Source organism: Propithecus coquereli, unplaced genomic scaffold (genome assembly GCF_000956105.1).
Source record: "Propithecus coquereli isolate 6110/MARCELLA unplaced genomic scaffold, Pcoq_1.0 Scaffold944, whole genome shotgun sequence".
Taxonomy (NCBI): domain Eukaryota; kingdom Metazoa; phylum Chordata; class Mammalia; order Primates; family Indriidae; genus Propithecus; species Propithecus coquereli.
Window position 1 is genome coordinate 236,188 of NW_012155774.1, and position 25,836 is coordinate 262,023.

Here is a 25,836-nt window from a genome sequence, read left to right on the forward strand (position 1 = left end):
TAGAGACGGGGTCTCGCTCTTGCTCAGGCTGGTCTCAAACTCCTGAGCTCAAACAATCCACCCACCTCGGCCTCCCAGAGTGCTAGGATTACAGGTGTGAGCCACCCCGCCCGGCCACAATGTGACCTTTTGAATTGGCTTTTCCTCCCGATCAGCGGAATTCCCTGGAGACTCATCCCAGTTGTGTGTCTCAACTGTTCGCTCCTGTTACCACCGAGTGGCGTTTCAGGGTGTGGATGTGCTGCGGTGGGTTTAACCACGCCCCCGGGGGGCTCTGCGCAGTGATGAGCAGACCCTACAGGTGGGGGTGGGCCATGGGGACGGTGGGAAACTTTGCAAACATTGTTTTGAGAGTCACAAATGGGACTTGGGCATCCAGGCGGCATGCCTGCTCAGGGACAAGGACTGGAGTGGACATCGGTGGGTTGCCTGGCGGCAGTGTGGGTGTCAGGGTCTCCCGTCGGCAGTGGCGGGAACAGGCAGCCCATGAGGGACGGGGCTCGTCACCCCAGGCCTCTTTGACCTCTCCGCAGCTGGGCGCCAGGGCTCTTTGAGGCCGGCTTCCCTGCCCGCCCGCCTTTTCTGACATTTTTCTCTTTCTGGAGGGAGAGCAGAGGCCATGTCCGACGCGGAGGAGGTGGTGGAAGAGTACGAGGAGGAGTGAGTATCGGGAGCATCTTGTCTGAGTGCTGGCCCCTGCCCACCGCCCCCACACCTGGTCCAGGAGCCGCCCGCCGCCCTAGGATCCCAGCGGAAGTGGCCGTGCCTGCTTCCGGGGCCCTGCGGAGAGACACACGACCTTCCCTCCGTTCCTGTACCTCTGGGTGTGGGTCCCAGGCAGACCACAGGCTGGGGGCCTTGGGAAGTGCGGAGGCACAGCTCCAGGGGGACAGGGCTCAGGGACCGGCCACTAGCAGAGGAGTTGAGAAGCTGGGCCCCCTGAAACAGATCCAGAAGGTTCAGTGGCTCTCCTGAGGCCACAGAGCTGATCGTGCCCCACAAAACCCGCTCAGAACTCGGCGCTCACTCCGTCTTGCACCTCCACTCTCCCCTGACAGCGCCCCGTCCACGCTCCTGTGCTGGAGAGAAGCCAGGGGGTGGGACACAATCAAATAACTGTCTACTTGAGCGGGGCAGTGGTCACCGGGGAGGATACAGAGGTATAGGCACGGCCCTGCCCTCATGGAGCTTCTCTCCTGTCGGGATGCTAAGACACGAAGTGTCAGCAGGAATCCGCAAACGGGGCCCGGCGTGGACGGGGCTGTGGGTAGTGCGGGGGCTCTGAGGAGAGGGACCTGGGGGCTGGAACAGTTGGGGGGGCCACTGGGTGGAGAAGGCAGGTCTTACCTGTGTAGAATTTGGAGAGAGAAGAGACTTGGGGGAGGGAAGGGCTTTCTAGAAAGGGGCACAGCCTGGGAAAAGCTGGGCGCATCTCAGAGGGGAGGTGAGGAGAGTAACGGTGCAGACGCTGATGAGACCGAGCCGGGGCGGAGGCCTGCTGGGGACGCGGGAGGTGGCACCGGATGAGAAGGGCGGGCAGGTCAGGGGCGCCACTGCAGGGCGGGTAAAGGAGTGTGGACCCCGTTAGGCAATGGGGGAAATGTAAACAGCGGTCATGTCTGGGGAAAGGCCAGTGTGCGCGTGTGCGTGTGTGTGTGCATGTGTGTGTGTGTGCGTGTGTGCGTGCGTGTACTCCTGAACCACTGACAGCGTCTTCTGTTGCCCGCAGGGAGCAGGAAGGTAAGCGTAAGCATGTGTTCTCATTCGGATCGAGGACAGCTTGGCCTGAAACTGACCCCCCCTCCTCTCCTCTCCCCCCTCGCTGCCCTGGCCTTCTCGTCTGAGCAGGAGAAGCTGTGGAAGGTACGTACCTTGGGCAGGTGGCGGGCCCGAAAGGGGACACCCCAGGAATCTGGTGTTCCTGGGAGCCCTGGAAAAGCAGATTGTCCCTGTCGCTCACTCTCAGCGGAGGAACATCCCCAGCACCTGGGGCTCCTGGACGGGGATCGGTTTTCTGCCTTGGTTGCTCAGGTCTTGAGGCAAAAGGTTTAAACCTATCTCTTCTGTCTGCCATTTTCTTTACATAGAATCACCACTTTCCCCAATTAATTATTTTTGCTTTTTTCCCAATTTTTTAATCATGGAAAATTTTAAATGCATATAAAGGACCCCCTCCCCGTGTACCCTCCCCCAGCTTCAACAATCGTCCGCTCAGGACCAATCTCCTTCATCCCTGCTGCGTCTCCCCCCGGGGATTTTGGAGCAGACATCCCAGACCGCTCCCAGGCAGCAAATCACTCCACACTTTAACATTTCAGTGTGTGTCTCTCAAAGATAAGCACTATTTAAAAACCATAACCACAAAACCATTATCCACCTAAGACATCCCATTTAATAATTTTTAAAATGTGTTTATGAACATGACAGTGCTCAGCTAAGACTTGTTGTATAGATGTGAAAATTTATTATTATTATTACCTTGCAAAAGCCCATCTTGCTGTTTCTACTCTTTGATCCAGTAACGCATTGCTGTCCTTGGCTTTGGGTCCCACATCTCACTAGAAGAACACCCCCACCTTCCCTTCCTCCTGAAAGCTGGACACAGGCGAGTGGCTGGGAGGCCTCACTGCAGCCCGCCCCCACCGCCGAATGGCCCAGAATGGCCCTCAGGTGGCTCATGAATCTGCACCAGGCAGTTTGGACCCTGCCCTTTAGTGGCTCAGGTGTTACTTCAGCACGTGGCTGTGGGGAAGGGTCTCCATGACGGTCTGGGGGGAGAGCCAGGGCGCCCCTCCCCTGTTCCCCATGCCTTCTAGGGAAGATGGGGGCCCTCCTGCACATTTAGGGGCTGCCCCGGGGGCATCTGGCCAAAGAGGAGACAGAACAGAAATTCACAGCAGAAATCGAAAGGGGCATAAGAGTCATTTTTGGTTTTAAAGGAACACCAAATATTTCAGAAGTTGTCTGAAGTATTTTTTTAATCGAACATCTAGATGGCTCCAACTTCTACTGTGTTCCCTGCACAGACTCTTGAAATGGTGGGACTTTTTTTGCTTTAGAGGATTTTTCACTTTGTTACACCAGGTTCTGGGTGGTGGAGTTTGAGATAGACTCTGGATTTGGGACCAATCCATCTGCTACACACAGTAGGATTTAGCTGTGAGTTAACAAAGTAATTCTCCTCTGCACTGGCTGTCTGAGCTCCATGTAGCATCCGCCTTGCTTGCCAGAAATGGACTAGACCCCCTTCCCACCCGGCTAAGGACCTGGCTGTAAGTGACCAAGAGAGGACAAAGTCTAGATGGGTGTCAGCTAAGCCCACAGGACAGAGGGTTCAAGTACCTCTTCTTCCAGGAGTGGAATTGCTCCAATTACTGTAACCTCCTCTTTGGGCAGATATTTGCACCTCGAACAGCTGTTGCAGATGCAGTCTGTGTCCTTAGGGTCATCTGTGTCCTTAGGGTCACCACGCTGGGCCTTCCCTTAGGCGGGGCAGCCTCTTTCCCACAGGCTGGCAAATGTCCCCTGGTGCCAGGCTCTCCGGCGGGGCTTTCCAAAGTGTGGCTCCTGGGAACTGGACCTGGTTTGCAGATATCGACGAGACTCATTCAGGGCAGGAACATGGAGAAGTTGGACGGGAGTGAATTGTTCCCCACTCGCTGCTGTTCAGGGGCCTCTGTCGTAGTAAGAGGGAAGCCAAGGCTCTGTCGTCTAGAGGCAGTGCCAGTTACCGCTGATTGGATGCTTCCCCCGTGCCTGGCACCTGCTGGGTGCACTATGCATGTTAGACCGCCCAGTCCTCACAGAGGCTGAGAAGTGAGTGTAATTAAGCCCACGCTACCGACAACACACGTGAGGCTCCGGGAAGCTACTGAGGACAGAGCTGCCCTCGTTGCTAGAAAGTGGTGGCTTAGGAATCGGAGCCCAGGCCCTACTTCAGAGCCCACACTCTTAAAACCACTGCGCTGGCTGCTGCTCCTGCCGGGCCTTCTGCTCCCAGACTAACCTGTCCGCTTCTCCCCTCTGCCGCTGCCACTCCCCGAACCTCAGAAGAGGAGGACTGGAGAGAGGACGAGGACGGTAGTACAGCTTTTCCTTTTGTCGTGCTTTCCTCTCCCTGCTGTCCTGAGAGCCAGCCTGCCGGCTGCGGGGCTGTCCTGGGGGAGGGTGGAGGGGGCAGGCAGTGTGCAGTGGGTCTGTACAGTGGGTCTGTCGTTTCTTCCCCCGCCTCCGAGGGGCGGGGACCACAGCTCTGCGCTGCTCACCATGCCTCTCCTGCAGGGCCACCAGCGCCTTCTCCTGGTTCCTGATCCTTCCCCAGGGCTGGGTGGTGGGAGGGACCCCGGCTGGCTCGTCTCCCACCCTGCACCAAATGTGGCCACAGAGGGGACGAGAGTCTAGGATGGGCAGCCCCACCCTGCCCCCACTGCACATTCCAGCGCCCTGTGCTGGGCCCTCCCTATGAGCTGGACAGCGCCCAGGCAGGGTGGCCAAGGGCTGAGGGGCCTGGGGACAGAGTCATCCGAGGAGCAGACTGGAACAGCCAGAGCAGAAAGGGCATGACGTCAGCCTTCAGATGTGCACTGCTGCGGATGGGGACCGGACGTGTTCCCGGAGCCAGGGACAGGACCAGGGCAAGGGAGATAGATCAGGCCTTAATTTTAGAACCATCTTTCCCACAGCGATGTCTGAAGATGCAGCAGGCGGCCCGGGGAGGCAGCGAGCTCCCCATCCTTGGGGATGTAGCACGGCCGCTGGGGGAGGGTGGGTGCCTTGTACAGAGAATGAGACATCAGACGGGGTGGGGAGAGGCGTGATCGAGGTGGCCTAAAGGTGGGCCCCAGAACGGGCCCACTCTATTCTAATGCCTCCTGGAAGGATCTTATTTGAGGTCAGGCTCCCATGAGGCATCTCCAGGCTTCAGAGAGGACTCAGACCTAGGCAAAGGGGACAGGGAGGATGGGGGCAGAGAGCACAGAGCCGACTTTCCCACAATGGCCTCTCCCTCCCGCCCTAATTCTTTTTTCCCCCTCTGCCAGGGGCCCCACTTGTCAGTCGGCATCACCAGACACTTCCTGCCGGCAGAGCCCGGGCCAGGTCACCCTGTCTGCCTTATCTGTCTGTCTGTCTACTCCAGGTGCCTGACCGGGGTGGGGTCCACGTCCTGCCAAGCAAATGGGTGAAAGTAGAAAAATCCTGCCAACTTTCCAGATAGTGCAAATATCCAAATATTGGGCATCTCATCCGCCCACACCGGCTCGCTGTTTTGGCTTCTTTTAGATATGGATGAAGGGTCTCTGGACTTGGAGAGTCACTGGGTTCAGGACAGGAGCTTCCCTGACCTTAAGCACGGCATGTCCTATGGTGCCAGACACCGGGTGGAACTTCTGGGCTGGAAAGTTGGGGAATGGGGTGGATCATATCACCAGGGAGGCCCTGGGGACAAGAGGTACTAAGTCGGGCAGAGGGAGCCAGCAGGCGGACAGACTAACTGGACCAAGAACGGAGCGGCCCTGGCATTTACGCCAGTCACCCCGAAACTCATCTGGACCTAGGTGTCCTTGACCCCCCAGCCCTCCCTGCCTGCTCTCTGTCCTTTCCTGCTGATGGCATGAGTGGGGGCCTGGTTGCTCACTGTGTCTGGCTCACCCCTCCAGAGCAGGGGGAGGCAGAGGAAGAGGAGGCCTACGGCAGGGCTGAGGCTGAGACCGAGGAGACCAAGGTGGAAGGTAGGGCCTGGGTGAGGGTGCAGCGGCTTGGGGGGTGGTGAGAGCCCCCAGAGCCATTCCCGTGGCAGTAAGAAATCCACCTGGAGCGTGCTCTCCAACCCGTGTGTCTGCTCCTGTCTAGGCTGGGATCCAACCATCTATTGTTCAATCAACAAACATTGATTAAGCGCTTCTTTTGTGTCAGGCAGAGTCTTGGGCCAGGTGCACATGTGTGTGAATAGACAGCTCCCTGACCCCATAAACTAGCAGGGCGCACCTTGGTTAGGACCTGTGTGTGGGGCAGGCTCTTGGTGGGGGAACTGAGCTCAGAACAAGGATCTTTATTGATTTCCTCTTGTTTTGTTTAGAAGATGAACAAGAGGAGGAAGCCAAAGAGGCTGAAGGTAAGGGCTGTTGGACATCAGGAGAGAGGTTCCGGGTGGCAGGGGAGCCCCGCACAGCGGCACTGGGGGAGCATGCCCACAGGGCTCCTCCTGGGGAGGCGGGAGAAAGGGGGCTTGGCGGAGGAGAGGACAGAACTTGGTGGCACTTGCAGCATTCTAGATGTTGAGCTCTAAGCCTTTGCTGCTCCTGATCCCGGAGAAGCTGCCTCGGTGGCACCCAGTGGGAGAGGGGACCAATGTCCAGCCCCCTGGTCTGGGCAGGGCAAGGGGACCCAGAAGTCACATGCACACATAAAGCTCCTGGGGCTCAGGTGAAGTCACTCGGGGGGTGCAGTGTCCCAGTGCAGAGATGGTCCATGTGGCGGGTCACTGCTGTTGTCATTGTCACACTGCGGGCTTTACCAGGGTTCCACGAGGTCCAGTCACACCTCCAGAGGGAAAGAGGCAGTCAGCTGGGGCTTGGAATCATGCCCATCAGCTTCCTGGCCCTGTGACCACCAAGAAGTCCAGGGGCCAACCAAGGAAGCAAAGACCCGGGAGGGGATTCCAGGGCCAAGACCCCTTGGGGACCTTTCCAAAGGACCCCTCTTCACTGTGAAGCCCAAGAGAAGCAAAGTTGCTTCTCCCAGAACTGGTGCCTGAGAGAAGGCTTCTCAGTGCCACACGGAGTGTGTGTGCCCTGCAGGACTCAGCTGTGCCTGAGACATGCCCCTGGGGGCCGCTCTGGGAGGGGAGTGGGGGTTTGCAGCTCCACTGCTTAATTCCTGTTGGTGCTCCTGGAATCAGGACCCCCAGGGCTGGAAGGGACTCGCTGGGCAGGGGGGGAAGGGAGGCCCACAGGTGCCCAGGCAGCAGGGGCGGAGCTGGGACCAGGTCTGGGCCCCCTGACCTGTGGCTGTTGCTTCTCTCCCCCAGATGGCCCAGTGGAGGAGTCCAAACCCAAGCCCAGGTGAGTGGGACGCACCTGCGGCAAAGCCCTGGCGCAGAGGGCCCGCGAGGAGGAGGGCGGGGATGGGACAGGAGTGCTGTTGGCACAGCGGGCACGGGCTGGGGTGTGGGGGGGGCACGGAGCGTTTCCCTTGACGACGCTGAGCTGCCGGCAGATGGCGCCGGGCACAGGCACAGGCTCCTCCCCTTCAGCGGAACCTGACACCCCAAGCCCCGCAAGACAACCCTGGTTCCCTTCTCCGTCCACCACCTTTCCCGCCCCTGGTCGCTGTGCATGGCAGTAACTCAGCTCCACACGTTGCTGAGGGCGATGGGAAACCGAGGACCACAGACGCACCAGGGCCTGGTGTCACACGCTGAGTGTGCGCTGGGCTGGGGCAGAAAGCCACAGGACCCCTGGGTTCATGGGGAGATTCTGCGGTCAGCCACGGCGAGCTGGAGTCGGACGAGCGTGCCACCTTGTCACAGCTTCTTTGCTTCCTAATTACGTGGCCTCAGTTTTCCTAAAGGAGACTGGTGGCACCTACTTCATGGGGCTGTTGCGAGCGTAGCTGAAATGACGTGCGTGCAAGAGCCTTGCGTGTTCCCAGGCGCTGAGCGAGGCTGAGGACGACTGTTGCTGACGTCGGTGTGAGTGTCATTGTGTGGCTGGTCAGGGCAGCGGCACAGGATTCTGCAGGACGGGGAAGGGACCTGTCTGTCCCAGGCACCCGCAGCCCCTGGCGTCCAGACGGAGTGGATGCTCACCGACCCTACTCTCTCCACTAGGCCATTCATGCCCAATTTGGTGCCACCCAAGATCCCCGATGGAGAAAGAGTGGACTTTGATGTGAGTGGTGGTCCCAAGGGCCCCCAGGGAGAGAGAGACCTTGGACTGGGGGCAGGTGGCAGGTGGGACGGTGTTTAGCACAGACCAGGTGCCAGCCCTCAAGCATGGTGCCGGGTTCAGGCCGCAGTCGTTCCTTCACTGGCTTTGGGTCGAGGAGGGGGAGCATCTGGCCCACCCACCTCTCCTCTGAGCCCCGTGCTCCGCCCCCAGGACATCCACCGCAAGCGCATGGAGAAGGACCTGAACGAGCTGCAGACGCTGATCGAAGCTCACTTTGAGAACAGGAAGAAGGAGGAGGAGGAGCTCATTTCTCTCAAAGACAGGATCGTAGGTGTCAAGCCTCCCCACCCAATGCTCCCTGAGGCCCCAGCCTGTCCTCTGCCCCTTTCCTTAGGCCCCACCTCCTCCAGGCAGCCTTCCTGGGCCCCTCGCCCAGGAGCCCTGCATACAATGAGCTGCAGCCCGGACAGTGGCTTCTTGGTCGCTGCCTTCTCTCCCCGCCAGACTGGACGCTCCTTGATGGCAAGAGCTGAGTCTGATCTGTTTCCGGCCCCCTGCAGGGCCTCACTCAGGCCATGGCCAAGAAGTGACTGGCCAATGCCTGTTTCCCACCCCTGCCCTGGCCTCCTTGCAGCCCACCAGCAGTGGGAACTTGAGTGGGACCAGCAGAGTCCCAAACCATCCTACTGGGGAGCAGGGAGGTTATTTTGATTCGTTTTGTTCATCTCCACCAAACGCAGGTGACTTGGCCTCCTATCGCAGGGAGCACAGAGCAGCTGCCGGGTGGGGGCGGGGGCGGGGTGCTCCTGGGAGTCAGGAGGGGCCTGCCTGACGGTTCTCAGACCGTACAGGGCCTTCTCTCCGTGGGCAGTGTTCTGGGGTCGTCTGCACGTGCCCTGGTGGGGCCGTCCTCACCTGGCCAGGGCGCTCTCCTGCGGGGCCCACCTGCATCCTCAGAGCTGCCGAGGGTGGAAGCCTTTGGTGGCACCACTGCCCTGAGATGCTGGGAGGGAACCACTGTGGGTTCTCCGCCACCCCGTGTGGGTCCCTGCACCCCTGGCGCCGCCGCCTCCCCGGCACACCCGGCAGGCTTTCCCTCTTCCCTAGGAGCGGCGGCGGGCGGAGCGAGCCGAGCAGCAGCGCATCCGGAGCGAACGGGAGAAGGAGCGGCAGAACCGCCTGGCCGTGAGTGACCCCTGCCCGGGCCCACGGAGCCCCCCCCACTCCCAGCTCCTGCCGGGCCCCAGGCCCCTCTCTGTTTGTAGATGCTGAGTCGGCCGAGGGGCGGCATGCACCTGGTAAGCGCCGGGCATTGTCTCGGCTCTGCCCATCTGCCAGCCAGCAAGACAGAGATGCCTGGGTCCTCGCGAACTTGATGTCCATCCCCCCCCCAGCTCCCCAGTGCAGGCCCCGCAGGAACTGAGGCCCTGGAGCCTCTTCCTGTGCAGCCGCTGAAGGTCCTTCCAGAGTCACAGGCCTCCGCAGGCAGCTCCCGGCCTGAGGGACGATGGGACCTCACTTGGGAATCAGGACTCATTCATTTACCCGTTTTTCATCCACTCGATGGGCCCTGCGTGCGGGCGCTGACCGCGAGTGTGCACGTTCCTCAGGAGGCCCCTCGCCCGGCAGGGAGAGAGCTGAGCCCACCCATCAAGCCCACCAGCTGCAGCCCAGGAGATCAAGGTTTCCGACCCCCATCCCTAATTTGCTCTCTCCCTGCTCCCCAAAATCAGGAAGAGAGGGCTCGGCGAGAGGAGGAGGAGAACAGGAGGAAGGCTGAGGATGAGGCCCGGAAGAAGAAGGCTTTGTCCAACATGATGCATTTTGGAGGCTACATCCAGAAGGTAAGTGGCGAGTAGCAGGGGCCGCCAGGACGTCCTGGTGTGTCCATGGGGAGCAGGGTGTCGGCTGTAGCAGGCGGACTTCAGGCTGGGTCCCAGGAAGACACCCCAGCTGCTGTGGGTGGGAGACAGGCCTCCCACACCTGCCTCCTGAGAGGAGGGGCCTGCCGGGGTAGGGGCTGCAGGCGGAGCCCAGAGCACCGAGGGTGCTCCCCATCCCTGGCTCCAGCAGTGCTCAGGAGCCCCGAGGTGGCCGGGTGCAGCTGGAAGGGCCCTATGCCTGGGGCCAGAGCTCTGGTCCGAGACCCAGCTCTGCCATACACAGCTGCGTGGCCTCATGTAACCTCTGAGCCTCGGTTTCCTCATGTGGGACTAATACCGTCCGCCCTGCTGCTCTGGGAAGATCAGATGAGCTAATGTGGAAAGTGTCCCTGCGCTACGCAGATGCCAGGTGTTTGTTCCTGGGAATCACTCTCAATTCCAAACTTTTGTGCCCCATTCCTCCTGGACCCTCCTTTCTCAAGGGAGGCAGGGGTGTGTAAAATTGATTTTCTCTACGCAGCAGAGGAATCAGAACATTGGCTTAGATTTAGATTTCCAAAGTCCGCAGCTCAGAGCTAGGCTAGTTACATCTGTGTCTAGCATGGAACTAAGAAAAAGAACGAGGCTAGCCACCCTCCCTCTGCCCCCACGGTGACCAACCAGCCTGCCTTTGGCATCGCCCCATTGTCGAAAGGGTCCCTGCCCCGACCCCAGACTCAAGTCCTAGCAAACCAGGCTGCCTCCAGTGAGTGTCTGAATTGTCTTCTCCCTGGTCTCTCCACCTGTGGTCTCTCCACCTGTCTCCGCCTGCGCCTGCCTTCTCTCTGTCTCTGTGCCGTCCGCTCTTTCTCTCTGGGCCTCTCTCTCGTGATTTCCGGGCTTAGCAGGCGCAGGTGGGTAGCGACGTCTCAAACCTTCTTCCTCCCCGTAGTTCTGGGGAGCTCCCTGCGAGGGGAGGGTGCCTTGCTGGGTGGGGGAGGAGGACACTGGAGAGAGGTGGAAGAGGTGGATTGTGCAAAGGAAGAAGGGGCTGAAGTGACCCTTCTCGCCCCTGCCTCAGTTTCCCCAGGGAATCCAGGCAGCCAATAATGTGGGGCGTTGCAGGAACAAAACGATAGGAACCTGGTTACTCTGCAGGCCCCGCCCCACCCCCTAGAGGGTTTGGGGAGGGTTAGGGGACCAGGTGGGGGCAGTTTAGCCAATGCTCCCTGCTTGCCGCCCGCTTCAGACGGAGCGGAAAAGTGGGAAGAGGCAGACCGAGCGGGAGAAGAAGAAGAAGATTCTGGCTGAGAGGAGGAAGGTGCTGGCCATTGACCACCTGAATGAAGATCAGCTGAGGTGGGGGCTGCGCAGGTGGTCCTGGCTCCTGCCAGCTGCTCGGGGAAGGGTCGGGCGGAGGGCACTTCCCACAAAAGGCCACCAGAGGGCGCTACTGCCCCACATATTTTCCCAAGGCCAGTTTGGTGGGACTGGAGTTGGGCCACTCGCAGATTAGACCAGCCCCTCTGGGCTTTGCTGATGAGCGAAGGGAATTGAGCACCTCTCTGAGCTTCAGTGCGCCCACCTGCACGCAGAGGGCGGGGAGGGGGATTGCACTAGGTGCTCTACAATGCCAGAGGGCCTCTCCCCCTTCCTCCTTGTTCTCAGAACTTTGCCCTGGCAGCCCCTGGGGTCCCTTCCTGAGCCCCAGGCAGGGCGGACTGGGGCATCCTCGGTAGGCCTGGAGGTGGGAGGGAGGGCTGGGCCCGGGGCAGGGAGGAGGCCCTTATGCATGGCCCGTCACCCGTCTTCCCACCTGGCCCGGCAGGGAGAAGGCCAAGGAACTGTGGCAGAGCATCTATGACCTGGAAGCAGAGAAGTTCGATCTGCAGGAGAAGTTCAAGCAGCAGAAATATGAAGTGAGCCGGCGCGCTGTGCCCCATCCCGTGGTCCCGGCGTGCCTGGGTCCCGCGCCACCGCTGCTGGCCAGGCCCCTTTTGCTGTTCTCCACCAAGCCTGTCCAACTCCTACACCTGTCCCGATGCCTTGCCTCCAGCAGTATTTGCTGCCTGCCACATTGGCTGTTGCTTGCAGGGGGTCTGAGAGCTTGCTGGGGTTGAGCAGAGGCACTTTCCTGGGGTTCCAGCCCTGGAGGTCTCCACCCCTCCAGTCAAGGGTCCCTCAAGCATCAAGGCAGCGTCTCAGAGCTCTGAGCCTGCTGGAAGGACCAGGATGCACAAAGCCAGGCGCCCGTTGGAGGGGGAGGGCAGCCACCAGGAAGGCACTTCCCCCACTTGCAGTGGTGCAGGCAGAGGAGGGCCGAGCCCCAAGCCCACGGCCTCGCGGGGTCCTGTGAGCATTACTCAGGGTCCAAGGCATGCAGAGACCAGGCAAGAAAACGGCTTAGCCGGCACCCGCCCTGCACACTCAGACCTGGGGCCAGACCCCACCCAGCCAGGGCCTCTCTGCTGACTGCGAAGGCCCCTCAGTTGCCCCTGGAGGGGCCTCTCTGCTGCTCCTGCTGGACCACACCTCCCTGTGCACAGCCCCCCGGGCACGGCTCAGGCCCCTGTGGCTACAGGGCCCCCACCCCCAACACTGAGACAGGCAGTATTGTGTGCACGTGGCCGTGAGCAGGGACGTTGGAGTCTGGCTTGATTTCTGCCTAAACTGTGCCCCTTGCTAGCATGTGTGATCTTGGACACGTGAGTTAACTTTTCCTTGCCTCCATTTCCACAGATGGTTGGTGTGAGGGTTACAGCGATAATAAGTATTACTGTAACAGTGTTCCAAGCACCGTTCTGAGCACTCGTGCTATCTTACTATGTCCTCCCAACAATCCTGTGGGTTAGTGTTTGGGACGGTGCTCAGGACAGAGCCCGGCACCCAGGAGACGCTCGACAGCTGTCAGCTGCTGTTACGGCCTTTCCAGGCCTGCACCTTCCACTTTTCCCCTCTCCCCACACGCAACCCTGCACTGGCTGGCAGGACACAGATTTGCCAACACACGGGGCGGCGCCATGCAGATGTGGCACCTGGGGATGGCGGCCGCTGGGCAAGGGCGCCTGGAAGAGGGTCTCGGGCTGGGCTGGGCTTCTGGGAGGGCTCCCCGAGGCTCTGCCCATGACCCGGCCTCCAGCCTGCACCCGGCTCTCAGAAGACCCGCCTCAGGGACCCTCATCCTGAGCCTGTCATGGGCCTGGCACCACGGCGGGAGGCCGGCGAGGCAGCCCGGACACCGGTGCTTGGCTTCTGTCCCTGGACTTGGGCCCCTCCTGACCCTGAAGTATTCTAACCCTCATAGTGTCGTGGTCCCTCCTCCTCTTCCTCCTTCCCCACCCCCTTGCCCTCCTTTCCCTCCTCCCTCCCCTTCTCTCCTCCTGCTCCTCCCTCCTCCCCACTGCTGTGCAGAGCCTCCTCCTCCCCACCCCCGGCCACCCGGCCCTGAGCTGAGCGAGCTCCAGCGTTACTCTTTGTCCCACGTTTCTTGCAGATCAATGTTCTCCGAAACAGGATCAATGACAACCAGAAAGTGTGAGTATCAGAGATGTTGCCCTGCCTCCTCCTTCCTCACTGCCGGCGCCCGCTGCCCCTTGGAGGGCTCTGGGCGCCCAGCCCTTCTTCCTCTCCTCCACCCACGGGCTTCCTTCTGGGCCCTCTGCGGCCTCTGCTCCTCTCCCCGGCCGCTGCTTGCTGCGGTGGGATGCGGGGCCGGCGGGGCCTTCCTGAGGCTGCGGCCCACTCTGCCCCTGGAGGCAGCTGCGTCTGCTCCTCTCACTTCGGCACCCCCATCCTAGCTCTCACCGCCATGGTGACCCGTACCCTGCCTGCGTCCCCATCTCACCGGGTCCCACTTCCCCTGCAGCTCCAAGACCCGCGGGAAGGCCAAAGTTACCGGGCGCTGGAAGTAGAGGCCGAGCCACCCCCACCAAAGATCTGCTCCTTGCTGTGTGTCCCCAGCTCTGGGACCCTCCTGGGCACCTGGGCGTCTCCTGTCTGGAAACGGGCCCAGCCGGGAGCCAACACTCCTGCCTGCCCACCACCACCCCTCACCAGTAATAAAAAGCTGCACATGCTGACTGGTGTCTCTGTCCCTTCCCCTGGTCTCACGGGGAGTCGGGGTGGACGTCAGAGGCTCAGGGACAGTCCCCTGGTGTCCCCCCAGCTTGGAGGGGCCTTCCCCTGCCCGGTCCCCTCCGCCAGCCTCCAGCAGGGGAGAGGCTGCTGCCCGGGGCAGCATTCAGGCCCAAGCTGCCGAGAGGGGTGGGCTAGGCTGGGTGCCTCAGTTTCCCCTTCCCATGATCTGCGTGCCCTCTAGGGCTTAATCCTACAAATGGGCACCACAGGGTCCCTGAGCGGAAGAGGACAGCGTGGTGGCCTGGATTCCAGTTGGCAGGAGGACATGGCGACAGGGAGGGGTGAGAGGCAGCTGATTCAGCGCTCTCCAGAGTAAATCCCTGACGAGGGCATGTCCCCTGCGCCTCCGTGCCTGGCTCGCACGGCCTCTGTGGCAATGCCTTCTCCCGATGCCCCCGCGCACCCGTCTGCAAGAGCTCGGTGAGCCCGGGTCTGAAAGGCCCCCTGGCCTCCCAGGCGGGGTGAATCCGCTTCTCCTTGCGGGAGCGCCCTCCAGGACCACACTGTCGGACGCATCTGCTCCCAGGCGCCGCCCTTGTGCGCTCGCGAACTCTGTATCCTGGCTGTGCGCCAAGCACCGGGGTGGATGCTGGCGCCACAGAGATGAGCAGGACCTGGTCCTTTGGCACCTGGGAGGGCTGAGCCTGCAGTCTTCGTCCCATTTCTTCTTCAATCTTTTATTCATTCATACATAGCTCCTGAGCGCCAGCTGTATGCCAGGCACTGTGCTGGGCACCGGGGTGCCGTGGTTTAGGCAGGCACACCCCTCGTGGAGCTCACGGGGCTCACGGGGCAGAGAGGGGCAGCAGCAGGAGGTGCCAGCTCCGTGTGATGCCAGGGGGCCCGCCGTGCTGGGGAGGCACGTACGTGTGCACCCCACCTGGCCTCGGTGGGCAGGAGGGCTTTCTGGAGGGTTCTGTCTACACTGAGTCCCAGAGGGTGAGGAGGAGAAAGTCAAGGGGAAGAGCTCCAGGTTGGGCAAGGAACAGCGTGCACAAGTTCTAGAAGCAAGAGCCAGCATGGTGTGTTCGCAGAGCCACAGTGATTAGCAGAAGCCAAAGCAAAAGGCTAGGGGCAGGAAGGCTCCACTGTAAGCACCCCCAAAATGGGAAGAGAGGCCGGAGCCAGGGCCTCAGGCCCCAGGCGGGCTCTCAGCAGGGTGTCCGGGAGACCACCAGCAGCTCCTGGCATGCCGCCCCCCGACCCTGCTCTCCCCAGGCTGCGGGGCAGGGCAGCTGGCTTGGTGCCCCAGCCCCTCTCCCCGTAAGTGGCACTGCCGCCCACCCTCGCCTGCCGCCGTGGCGAGAGAGGCGCTGGGTCCAGACTCGGGATGCTGGAATTTTCCAGGCAACGTGAAGGCCCCACAGGGCCCCGCCTCCCGTGCCCCCGTGTCTCCTTGGAGCAGCGAGGTGAGGATGGCGCAGCCCCGGGTCCTTTCTCCTCCCACAGCTCCTCTCCCGACAGCGTCCTTCTGACCATCCCTCTAGTGGCGTGGCCTCTCCTTCGCAAACTGCACCCTGAGTGGACACAAGCACCTGCCCTCCTGCTCTGACCCCCCGCCTTCCACCCCAAGGCCGGATCCCACTTCATCCCTTTCCTACTAAGGTCACCTGGTGTTCGAGAGAGAACCTCCGAGTGCCCCGGACACTGCGTGGGGCCCCGCCCAGTTGAGGCTCCATCCCATTGTCTTAAGAGGAGCCCACAGGTCAGCCCGCGGGCTGCTGCGAGCCGGGAGAGCCGCGGACAGCTGGAGCGTGTATCCCCGCGTGGGGTCTGTGGAGGTCCTATCCCAGTCTCAGAGAGAGTGAGCGGGTGCCAGGGTGCAGGGGCACAACTGGACCATCGGCTCGAGTCCTACAGGCAAGGGTGTGGCTTCAGGCCAGGTGGCTCCGTGTTCTCCCTGTGACCTCCCCAGGGAACAGCAGGACCAAGGGTGTGTGCGCAGACTGTGCGGAGACGGACTCAGGAGCCCACGCGCAGCCGCCCGGGTTCGCTCATTCCCTCCACCACTGCGCGTAGCATGGCGCTCGGCCAGACACACAAGGTGACGGCCAGGAGCCCGCGTGGGGCTACCGCAGGGGGACTTGCCCCAGACACCCTGACCCCACTGCGCCCGCCGTCCCCCGCACACTCCCAGGGACCACCCTCTATGCTGCTCTCGGTTCCCGTCTTGCCTCACGGTGACACTCTGGATCCATGGCCCTTCCGTCCTGTGTACACTCATGTTCGGGGGAAATGGCCGTCAGGCTCTGCTCGGCGCCGGCGCGGAGAGGCGGAGGCCCTTCCCGTCCTGCTGCCAGACTTCTCTCCAGACGAGAGCTTGTGTCCTGGGCAGAGCTGCTCCTGTCTGTCCACTGCAGGTGGGAAGTTGGGGACAGTGGCTGCTCCAGGGCTGCCTGCCTTGGCACCCAGCCCTCCCGTGGCAGACTCCGTACCCCGAACCTGGAGTCTCACTTTCTCCCACCAAATTCGGGCTCTGCCACGTCCCAGCTGTCAGACTTTGGGCAAATTACTCGTCTGGGCCTGAGTTCCCCGATCTGAGAAATGGAGATTGTTATGAGGTTAAATGAAACAACGTGCGTACAATCAGCGCAGGGCTTAGTGCGTGGTAAGCGTGGCATCAGTGTCAGCAGCTGTCACTGCTTTACTGTGACATGTCATCAGCCAAGGGCTCAAAGTCTGGGGAAGCCGGGTCACCAATGCTCAGCCAGGCCAGCCCCTCCCTATGCAGGGGGATTACGGAGCCCCCAGAGGCCTCTCTTTCCTTCTGGGTCCCAGGGCCTGGCCTTCTCCCTGGCTGGGGGCTAGGGGCAGGCGGGAGCTGCTGCCGGGACTGTCCCTCCTGGCGGGTGGCCCCAGCTCTGTGCCACCGCCTGGACAGAGGGGGCAGAACTCGCTTCCAGGCCAGGCCCCACCCCCAACTCTGCAACCTGGTTCCTGGAAAAGGCGGGGCAGGGCCTGAGCTTCCAGGGGACAAGCCCAGGTCGGGGGAGGTCTGGGCTCAGGACCAGGGTCTCCAGTTGGCCCATATTGGGGGTGGGGCAGGCTTGGAAGACCAGGCTGGACCCGCGTTCCCACGGTGTGGCCATGGGCACTGGCCTCTCTGGGCTTGGCTTCCCCTCTGAGAGCCCAGCCTGCCCTGTCACCCCTCCCAGGGGGAAGGCTGAGTGTGAACTGGGGGACAGTGCTGTGGGCACGGGGTGAGCTCACCCTTCTCCACCTGCATGACACGCCCCTCGTGCCAGGCATGTGTTCTCTCTGGCCAACCATCCACGGTCCCCAGGTCACATCCCCATGTTGCATATGAGGAAACCGAGGTAAAGAGAGTTTAAGCAACATGCTGGGGCCGTTCAGTTAATCAGTGGCAAAGCTGGGCTTGAACCCAGGTGTACGTGACGCCGGAGCCAGGACTCTTCCTAGCACATGGACCCTGTAGATTGAGGAGCACCCGCATCTCCCCAAACTGCAGTGCCTATGCCAGAATCTGAGCCCCCTGCAGGATGGCTGGGGGTGGTCCCGGGGTCAGGACACAGAGCACGAGTCCAGGGGCTCAGCTCCCTCTGCTCCTTCCCGGCCCTGCCCCATGCCCGGGCCCGGAGACGGGGAGACGTGCCATGTGCAGCACCGGGAGGCCAGCCAGGGTGGCCTCTGGAAGGAACAGCAGAGGTGGTGTTGAGGGGGCTTTGCCCAGGGTGCAAGGGCACAGTCAGGCACCTCCTCTTTGTTGGGGGCAATTACAGCCCATTCCTGTGTCCCAGAAGTGGTTGGGGGACCCGTGGATCATGGATGCGCCTGCCAGTGGGTCACCCCTCGACTCTGCAGAGAGAGTGAGTGAACCTCGGGGTGGGCGAGTCCTGGGTCTGAATGCCAGCAGGGACGAGCCGGCAGTTGTTGGAGGTGGTGGAGGGGACGCTTCAGGGACCCTCAGCAGTTTACCTGCAATGTCACTTTCCAGCCAGATGGAGCTGGCTGCTTTCATTTCCCCAAAATGTCCTATTCTCTTCTACCTCTGCATGCCTTTTGCTCTTTCTCTCTCTCTCTCTGTCTCTTTCTCTCCTTCCTTCCTTCCTTCCTTTCTCTTTCTCTCTCCCCCTCTTTCTTTCTTTCCTTCCTTCCTTTCTCTTTTTTTCAAAGTAGGGTCTCTGTTGACTGCCCAGGCTGGGGTGCAGTGGTGCAATCATATCTCATAGCAGCCTCAAACTCCTGGGCTCAGGCGATCCTCCTGCCTCAGCCTCCCTAGTAGCTGGAACTGCAGGCATGCGCAACCAACACTCGGCTAATTAAAAAAAAAATTGTGTGTGTAGAGAAGGGAGGTCTCACTATGTTGCCCAGGCTGGTCTTGAGCTCCTAGCTTCAAGTGATCCTCCCGCCTCAGCCTCCCCGAGTGCTGGGATTACAGGAGTGAGTCACCTCGCCTGGTCTGCATGCCTGTGTACCCCTGGAATGCCCCCCCTTCTTTCTCTGCCTATCCAACTTCTCCCCCACCTCAGGGCCTTGGTCAAGTCCCCATTTCTCCAAGAAGCCTCCCAGGCCCCTCCTGAGCTCCTTCAGCTTCCTGGGACGATGGCCGCGGTGCTGCCCCACACCGAGGGCCCATCCAGCCTGGGCCTGGGCCTCGCAGAAACCAGGTCTGCGTGCCCGGCCCCGCCCTCCCTCCCTGGCACCGTTCCCAGAGCCTCAGCCCCACCCACCTGCTCATCCCAGGTTCTCAGCCCCCACCCCAGCATCACAGGAATTTAAATTGCTCTCAGTTGAAGACTCAGAAGAATGTTCCACACTTGTGCATTGCGCCCAGGCCCGGGGCGAGGAGTGGGGTAGTCCCGCCCCGTGGCCCTGCAGTGAGCGCTGGCCCGGGCCACACTAGCCACACCTGCAGCACAGCCCAGTCCCAGAGCAGTTTTCTCTGCAAAGTCAGGCCTGGGCAGTGCAAATCTGAAGGAGACGGGGGCTGGGCTGTAGCTGCTCTTCAGGAAAGTGGCGGCGGGTGGGGCGGGAGAGGCAGAGCCATCCCCGGCTGCGATCCTGCCGAGATTGTGCTGGGCTTGCTGAACCAGGACAGGGAGACCTGCTTGGGACGCGCAGCCTCGCCCCGTCCTCTCCCCACCCACCCGAACCCTGCCAGTTCCCAGAAGGTGAGGATGGAGGGAGGAGATCACTTCACTTAGGGCGATGGACAAACCAGGGTTTTCCCCTCTGAACTTGACGCAGAGACCTCTCTGGTCCCGCATCCCCACCTCCCCAGGCCCAAGCAAGGTGGTGAGCAGTGGATTCTGCTAGAACACTCCAGACATAACTTATAAGCCAGCCACACGATAATACTAATGAATGATATGAGCCTCGGTAGATTAGGCTATCGTGTGCCGGGCCCCGTGCGGTGTAATCTACACACACTCTCTAACTACAGGAACGTGCGAAGTTGGGAGCTACGTAAAAACTCCCGTCTTAGACACAAAGAAACTGACGCTCAGACAAGTTGAGTGACTCATCCAAGGTCATACAGGGCAGGATCCTGATTGCTGAATTCTTACTATGATTTTAAAATTGTTTGCGTGGCACACTTTCTACCAAATTATGTCAGGTGTCCGATAGAAACAAAGAAAAGCATATTTTCAAGAAATTACTTCTATATTAGAGCCAACAAATATTCGAATAGCTTCTGATCATACAATGCGAAGTATGCGCACATCAATCCTTATCATGGAAAAACTCGTGTGAGAAATAACGTTCAAATCTGTCTATGGCAAAATTCGAGTCACTCACCTGGGCAGTCCAGGATTATGAATGCAGGGTTTTCCTACTGCTCCTTGCTCATATAAAATGACAGTCCCCGTCCCACTCAGCTGTGGCGGGTGGTCCCCTAATCTCTGCCCCCATCTGGACCTGTCACGTCTTGAGCCCGGTGCCCTGGCTCCTCCGTCCATGGATCCCAGGGCCCTCCATGCTGGGATGTCGAATGAACGAATGGAATGAACGAATGAGGAAATAATTCTCCAATTAGATGATCTGGTACAAGATTCGATCTTTTAAATATCAAATATCGACAGAGAGGGAACTTATGAACAAATTGTCACAAGATTAGGGTTGTACTGTTTTTTGTAGTTGTCAAAGCACTGTGACAGGTCAAAACAATGGTAACTTTAGAAAAGGAGTAACTTTGGTCTTGAAAGGGTCACATGTTTACCTCACTCGTGTCAATGTACACATCGAATCTGCCTGATTGTCAATGTTTCTATTAGAAGGGTTCATTGATTCATTGATTCATTCTTTATATAAATCCAACATGTGTTTATTGAGCACATACTGTATGCCAGGTACTGGCTGGCTGTCAGGGTCACAACTGGGGACAGACCAAGACTGCTCCCTACCTTTATAGACCAGGGGAGAGAGAGATTAAACAGACATTAGACCAATGACCGTTTAGATAGATGTACAGATAGGTGATAGATACATACACACATAGGTACATAGATATAGTAATAGATATATGAACATATATATACACACACACACACACACACACACACACACACATACATTTTTTGAGACAAGGTCTCACACTGTTGCCCAGGCTGGGGTGCAGTGGTGTCATCATAGCTCACTGCAACCTCAAATTTCTGGCCTCAAGTGATCCTCCCGCCTCAGCCTCCCAAAGTGCTGGGATCACAGGTGTGAGCCACCGCGCCAGGTCTCAAGTGAGTTCATGTAAATATCAGTGCTCAGAGCAGTGTCTGGCACACGGCACAAGCACACCTGCGGTCACTGGTGTCTTGGGGATACTGTGAGATAGAAAAGGTCCCCTGCCCTCAGGATGTCTCCTTGTCCTTTGCCCTCACCTGTGGAGCTCACCCCTCCTCCCCACCTCCCACTAGGGTTCTTCCCGCTCCCAGGCCTGCGGCATAGGGTGGGCCTGGCTGGGCCCCTCCTTCCCACCCTCTCCTTCCTTCCGGCCGAGCCTGGGGCCTGCCTGTCATGGGAAGATGCGCCTGGCGGTGAGTCAGTCCCCCCCGCCCTGCCCTGCAGTGCGCAGCCAGCGGCGACAGGGTGAGGGGCAGCACTGCGGAGACCCCACCTCCCGCAGGGACGGCAGAGGTCTCCTCTGGGAAGTGCAGGGACGGGAGCCCCAGGCCTCTATGCCCCGTCCTGAGGGATTGGAGCTCACCCTGGGTGTGGTTTCCAGGCGCTGCACCTGAGTTATGTCAACCCCACTTGTGCAGGCCCTGAGAGATGTCGCCAGCGGCCTGGCCTGGGCATCTGTCTGTCTCCCGCTGTTCCTCGCTTTCAAACCCATGGCGCTGGCTCCCAGTTGCCCGGTCCCTCCACGCTGCCTCGCTTTCACGCTCCCTCCCCTCGTTCGCACCCTTCTGCAGCCCCAGCCCTGCTTTCTTGCATCTTTTCCCTCCAAGTCGCCCCTCTCTGACAGGTCTGCCCTTCCAGGAAGCCCTCCTGGATTGGCCAGGACCTCGCTGCACAAAGTACGGCCCACAGCCCGGCGGCAACAGCACCACCCGGGAGCTTTGAGCTTTAACAAGATCCCCAGGCAGCCCCGTACCCGTCCTGGTTCGAGAATCGTTGAGCTAGGTGACCCTGCGTTCCAAAGGCCCTCCGGTCCTTGACAGGAAAGAGATCCTGGGAACCACCTCAGCTGGTGCCAGACTGCCCAGAGACAGGAGCGAGCATTTTAAATTCTGGAAATCACGCAGGGAGCCCGCTGCTCACGTTCTGGATCCCGCTGCTCGGCAGCCTGCCCACGGCCTCTCCGCTGGCGAGGCTGGGCGTGCCGGAGCGCCCCCGCCAGGGCTCATCGGTGGCACTTGGTCGGCAGAGACAGAGTCTCTCCCAGGCCATGCCACCTGGTTTGCCATTGGACCTGTTCCAGGATGACCTTTGCCCCTATGGGATCCCGGAATCTTTCTTCAAAGTTAAGCTAAGGCAGGGCATGGTGGCTCACGCCTGTGATCCCAGCATTTTGGGAGGCTGAGGTGGGAGGATTGCTTGAGGCCAGGAGTTTGAGACCAGCCTGGGCAATGTGGTGAGATCCCATCTGTACAAAAAATTTAAAAAAGCAAGCATCAACAATCTAAGTGTTGCTGCCCTAACTGGCTCTCCGAAGGCAGTATTCTATTTAAAAGTTTTCTGAAATGAAATGAGTTGGGAGGGGCTTCATGCCACCCCTCTGTCTTTTTCTCTTCCTGTCTGCCATGATACATATCAGCACACTAACGCTTCTGAGATAACGAGTAAGGAAAACTAACTATTCAACCCCATTTAGCCCAGAGTTTCTAAAACTTGGACCTCATCTGTCACTTAGCACCTATGAACAGCCTGTGGAACTAACTTTGGGAAATGCTAATCTAATTCCCTTCTCCACACACACACACACACACACACACACATTACTAAGATTTTCATGGGAGCTCTTGGGATACAGAGCGACCCTTGCACCCCTTCTCCCAGGTGAGAAGCCGAGTCTGGTGGTGGCGGAGGGAGGGTCTGCTGGAGCTTGTCTCCCAGGGCCCCCTGGGCAGGGATGGGGCTAGCACAGACAGCGTCGCCTCACCCAGGGTCTACGGGACAGGCTGTCCTCACCAAACTCAATTTCTCCTGTGTACCAGGTAGCTCGGCTTTTATTTCGAGTTTCTAATGCTCTCTGTTCTCTCGAACCCACCAGTCCTGGAGCCAGAGTCCCCGCCAGCTGGGAGAAGGCCATTCCTGTGAACCTCGTGGCCATTGTGAAGGGCGTCGCCCCCAGCCGAGAGAAGGCAGGAGGGAAGGCGGGAAGGACTCGTACAAACCCAGGACCGGGCCGGGTTTATGCAGGAAGCTCTGTTTGCCTTCACCGCCCGGAGAGCATGTGGCGGCAGAGTTTTCCAGCCAAACCCCATCCTGGCTTTTGCTGACACTGTGGTTAGATGGAAGGTAGAACTGGCAGAGCCAGTCTGACAGCCTGACTCACAGCTTCTTTAGCCCCTGCCACAGGCACGGGAGGCTGGGCGGCTGGGTGGGGGAGGCGTGGGAAGCGGTGCGGGAATGCCAAACTTGAGGCTCCCAGCCCTGGCCAGGGAGCCGGGGCAGGCTGGGGCCAAGGTTTGGGGTTCGTCAAGATTCTGGGGAACGTGGTGGACGTGGGAAAGGAGACCTTGCGAGCACGCAGCTCCGAGGGTCGTCTGCACCAGCACAGAGTGGCTGCGCAGCGCCGCCCGTTCCTCGGAAACTCCCGTGAAGGTCTTTGCGGACTGGAAGGGACCCTGGACGCCCCGCATTTTAGCAGAAAGGAAACTGGTGAGGAGGGTTGCCCAAGGCGGTCCACTGACTCTGGGGTGGAGCTGGCATGTCCTGACAGTCATATTGAGATGTCACTTCTGTGGCACCCTGGCTGCTTCCCCAGCTGGAACTGCCAGGCTCAGAATTACCCGAGAACAAATTCGTCCTGACACTGGAGCCGTCTGCTCTGGGGAGTCCCGTTTCCCAACCAACACACCGCACCCGCTTTCCTCCTCCTCCCCGGGGAGACTGCGGAGCAGGACCCAGCACAGCCTGAAGGAGCTGGATCGTCTGGGGCTCCACGCAGTCCAAAAAGACCTTTGCGTGAGTTTCCAAGGAACCAGAGCTTGGAGACCCCGGGACCCGGCCATTTCCAGGCCTAGCAACAGAATAGACTAGAAATGGATGCCTCAGATAGGAGAGACTCCAGCCCCACTGTGCTTGGTGCTACTCAGACCACATCTGATGTCCTTTGGCCTATTCAGAGCTCCAGTTCTTAAAAGGGACAGTGACCCCCTGAGACGTGTTCAGAGAAGGGTGACCAGGACAGTGAGAGGGACACTAAGCCATGTCCTCCAGGGATGGTTGAAGAAGCCGAGCACGTTTAGCCTGGCCGTGGGAAAACGCAGAGGCACAGGGAGGCTGTGTCACTAGAGGGGTTGCCATGGGGGGGAGAGGGGGCACCTATTGTCCACAGTCCCAGGGGGCAAAGACAGGGCGGCGAGTGGAAGCGGTAGGAACACAGAGCCCGGGCAGCCTCAGCAACGTGACTGGCAGGACCGCCGAGCTCCCTTCCTCTGGAGGGGCTCGGAGGGCGCTCGCGGCCCGTGCGGAAGGCTGTCTGTGGCCCCCCAAGGGTCGGATGGGGGAGGGCGGCCTGCACGTCTTCTAAGGCCAGTGCGATGTGACAGCCCGCGAATCCCAGGGTCCTCTTCGATTCGGTGCGTGCGAGCACGAGCTCTGTGCCGGACGCGGCGCCGAGTGTTGAGAGTGGACACGAAAATGAGCCGGCCACCGTCGGAGGGAAACAGACACCGCGCAGTCGGGGCACGACCAGGCCTGCACACGGGCGCGGGCACGTAGGCGGCGCAGAGGGGCTGGCGTGCGAGCTGGGCCTCACGGGATGAACAGGACTTTGACGGGCAGAGGCAGGGAAGGGCGCGCCAGGCAGAAGGAAGACACGGGACAGCGGGATTGAGCAGCGCGCAGCGTGCGGGGAGACGCCGCGGGCGCAGCGAGGGAGTGAACGGGAAGGAGCAGGACACGGGGTGGGCTGGGCCAGCCTGGGAGAGCCCTGGGCGCAGCCCAAGGATCCCGGCTGCAGAAAGCTGGGCCCTGGCAGGGGTGCTCAGGCAGGGGGAGGACACAACGCGCGTTATTTATAACGACGGCTCTCGCGGCCGCGCATCTGCGACCCCTGCCTTGCGCGCATCCTCAACTCCCTCGCTCCGCTCTTGCCTCCTCACACCTGCCTGGAAACCCTGCTCAGATGCTCTTTGTCCACGCTGCGCCTGCACCTGCGCGGCGCCAAAACCCGGGTGGAGAAAACGCAGGACCACGCCGACGGGGCTGCCTTCAAATTCACGGCCGCCGCCCTCGAGAGGGTCTTCGTGCTGCCTCGCAGTCCGCTGCATTCGCTAGTTGTTCGTTCTCCTGGAAAACGATTCCATCCCTTCTCCCCTCTTCCGCGCATCTGGTCCTGTCCCCTCTCTCTGCTCCAGGACGTCACGCCGGCACCTTCTCCCTCTCCCCTCGGATCCTCAATTTCTCCTTCCCTGTTGTATTATTCCCATAGGCATATAAAACACGCTTTTATCTTAACGTCTATCCTAACGTCACATTCCCTCTCCAAAGCCCCTCATTTCTCTTTTCCCTTTGAAAAAAATTCTTCTCAGAAAACAGGCAATCCTCACTCTCTAAAGTTCCTTTCCTTCCACTTTCTCCTGGACCCATTCCAGTCAAGTTTCTGCTCCCGCCACGCACCCAAAATTGCTCTTGTCAAGGCACCAATGACTTTCACGTCACTAAATCTGATGATCAGAAGCTTGCGTTTCCAGTAACAGTGAGGTAGCTCCTATCAAACCATCTTTCCTGTAAATCACAGCTATAAACTCTGGGCAAAATATAAAACGTAACGACTACCTGAGGACATCGGAGAGTGACCAAAAGCAAGCGGAAACCGAAGGGGAGCTGACACTCAGAAGAATAAAATTTCATGGTGTAGGTTTTCTATTTTGCGTCTTTCCACCGAAGGGCAGGCTGTAATTGGCTCCATGCAGACTGGGTAAAACCCAGGTGGGAGCTCGTAGTCCGACCGGCTTGAAGAGCCAGAGGACAGAGATCAGAGCAGCTGGAAAGTGGGGGAGGGGCATATTGGGAAGGAGAGAGTCACAGAGAATTGCCCCAGATTCTGAATATAAACTCTGCCTGAATCTCTGGCTGACCCTCTAAATGTGCACGCACGGGGCAGAATCCAACCCGACCAACTGGAACTAAGCTCATCACGAAGGAAAGAGAGTTTGAAGTTTGCGTTCAGCCAGTGAATTGTCTGCTAAAACGAAATGTCAATACCCTTCAGATGAGTGAAGAACAGAATCCAGAAGCTATACAGTGTGTCATTTATAAAGCCCAGGATGCAATCCAAACTTACTAATGTAACAAGAAATAAGAAAACGTGACCCATAACA

The 25,836-nt window shown here is 59.7% G+C and overlaps 1 protein-coding gene across 1 annotated transcript in view; it reads left to right on the plus strand.

The window, feature by feature from the left end:
• TNNT2 (troponin T type 2 (cardiac)) overlaps positions 1-13,812 on the plus strand; it is a 17,420-nt gene extending 3,608 nt beyond the window's left edge. The window contains exons 2-15 of the mRNA XM_012664960.1: positions 606-660; positions 1,730-1,740; positions 1,849-1,863; positions 5,658-5,729; positions 6,077-6,112; positions 7,028-7,061; positions 7,829-7,889; positions 8,100-8,216; positions 8,997-9,074; positions 9,623-9,733; positions 11,001-11,110; positions 11,580-11,670; positions 13,245-13,285; positions 13,617-13,812. Of these exons, the coding sequence (XP_012520414.1) occupies positions 620-660; positions 1,730-1,740; positions 1,849-1,863; positions 5,658-5,729; positions 6,077-6,112; positions 7,028-7,061; positions 7,829-7,889; positions 8,100-8,216; positions 8,997-9,074; positions 9,623-9,733; positions 11,001-11,110; positions 11,580-11,670; positions 13,245-13,285; positions 13,617-13,662 (864 nt within the window). The 5' untranslated portion in view covers positions 606-619 and the 3' untranslated portion in view covers positions 13,663-13,812. The remainder of the gene's footprint in view (positions 1-605; positions 661-1,729; positions 1,741-1,848; positions 1,864-5,657; positions 5,730-6,076; positions 6,113-7,027; positions 7,062-7,828; positions 7,890-8,099; positions 8,217-8,996; positions 9,075-9,622; positions 9,734-11,000; positions 11,111-11,579; positions 11,671-13,244; positions 13,286-13,616) is intronic.
• Positions 13,813-25,836: the final 12,024 nt, after the last annotated feature.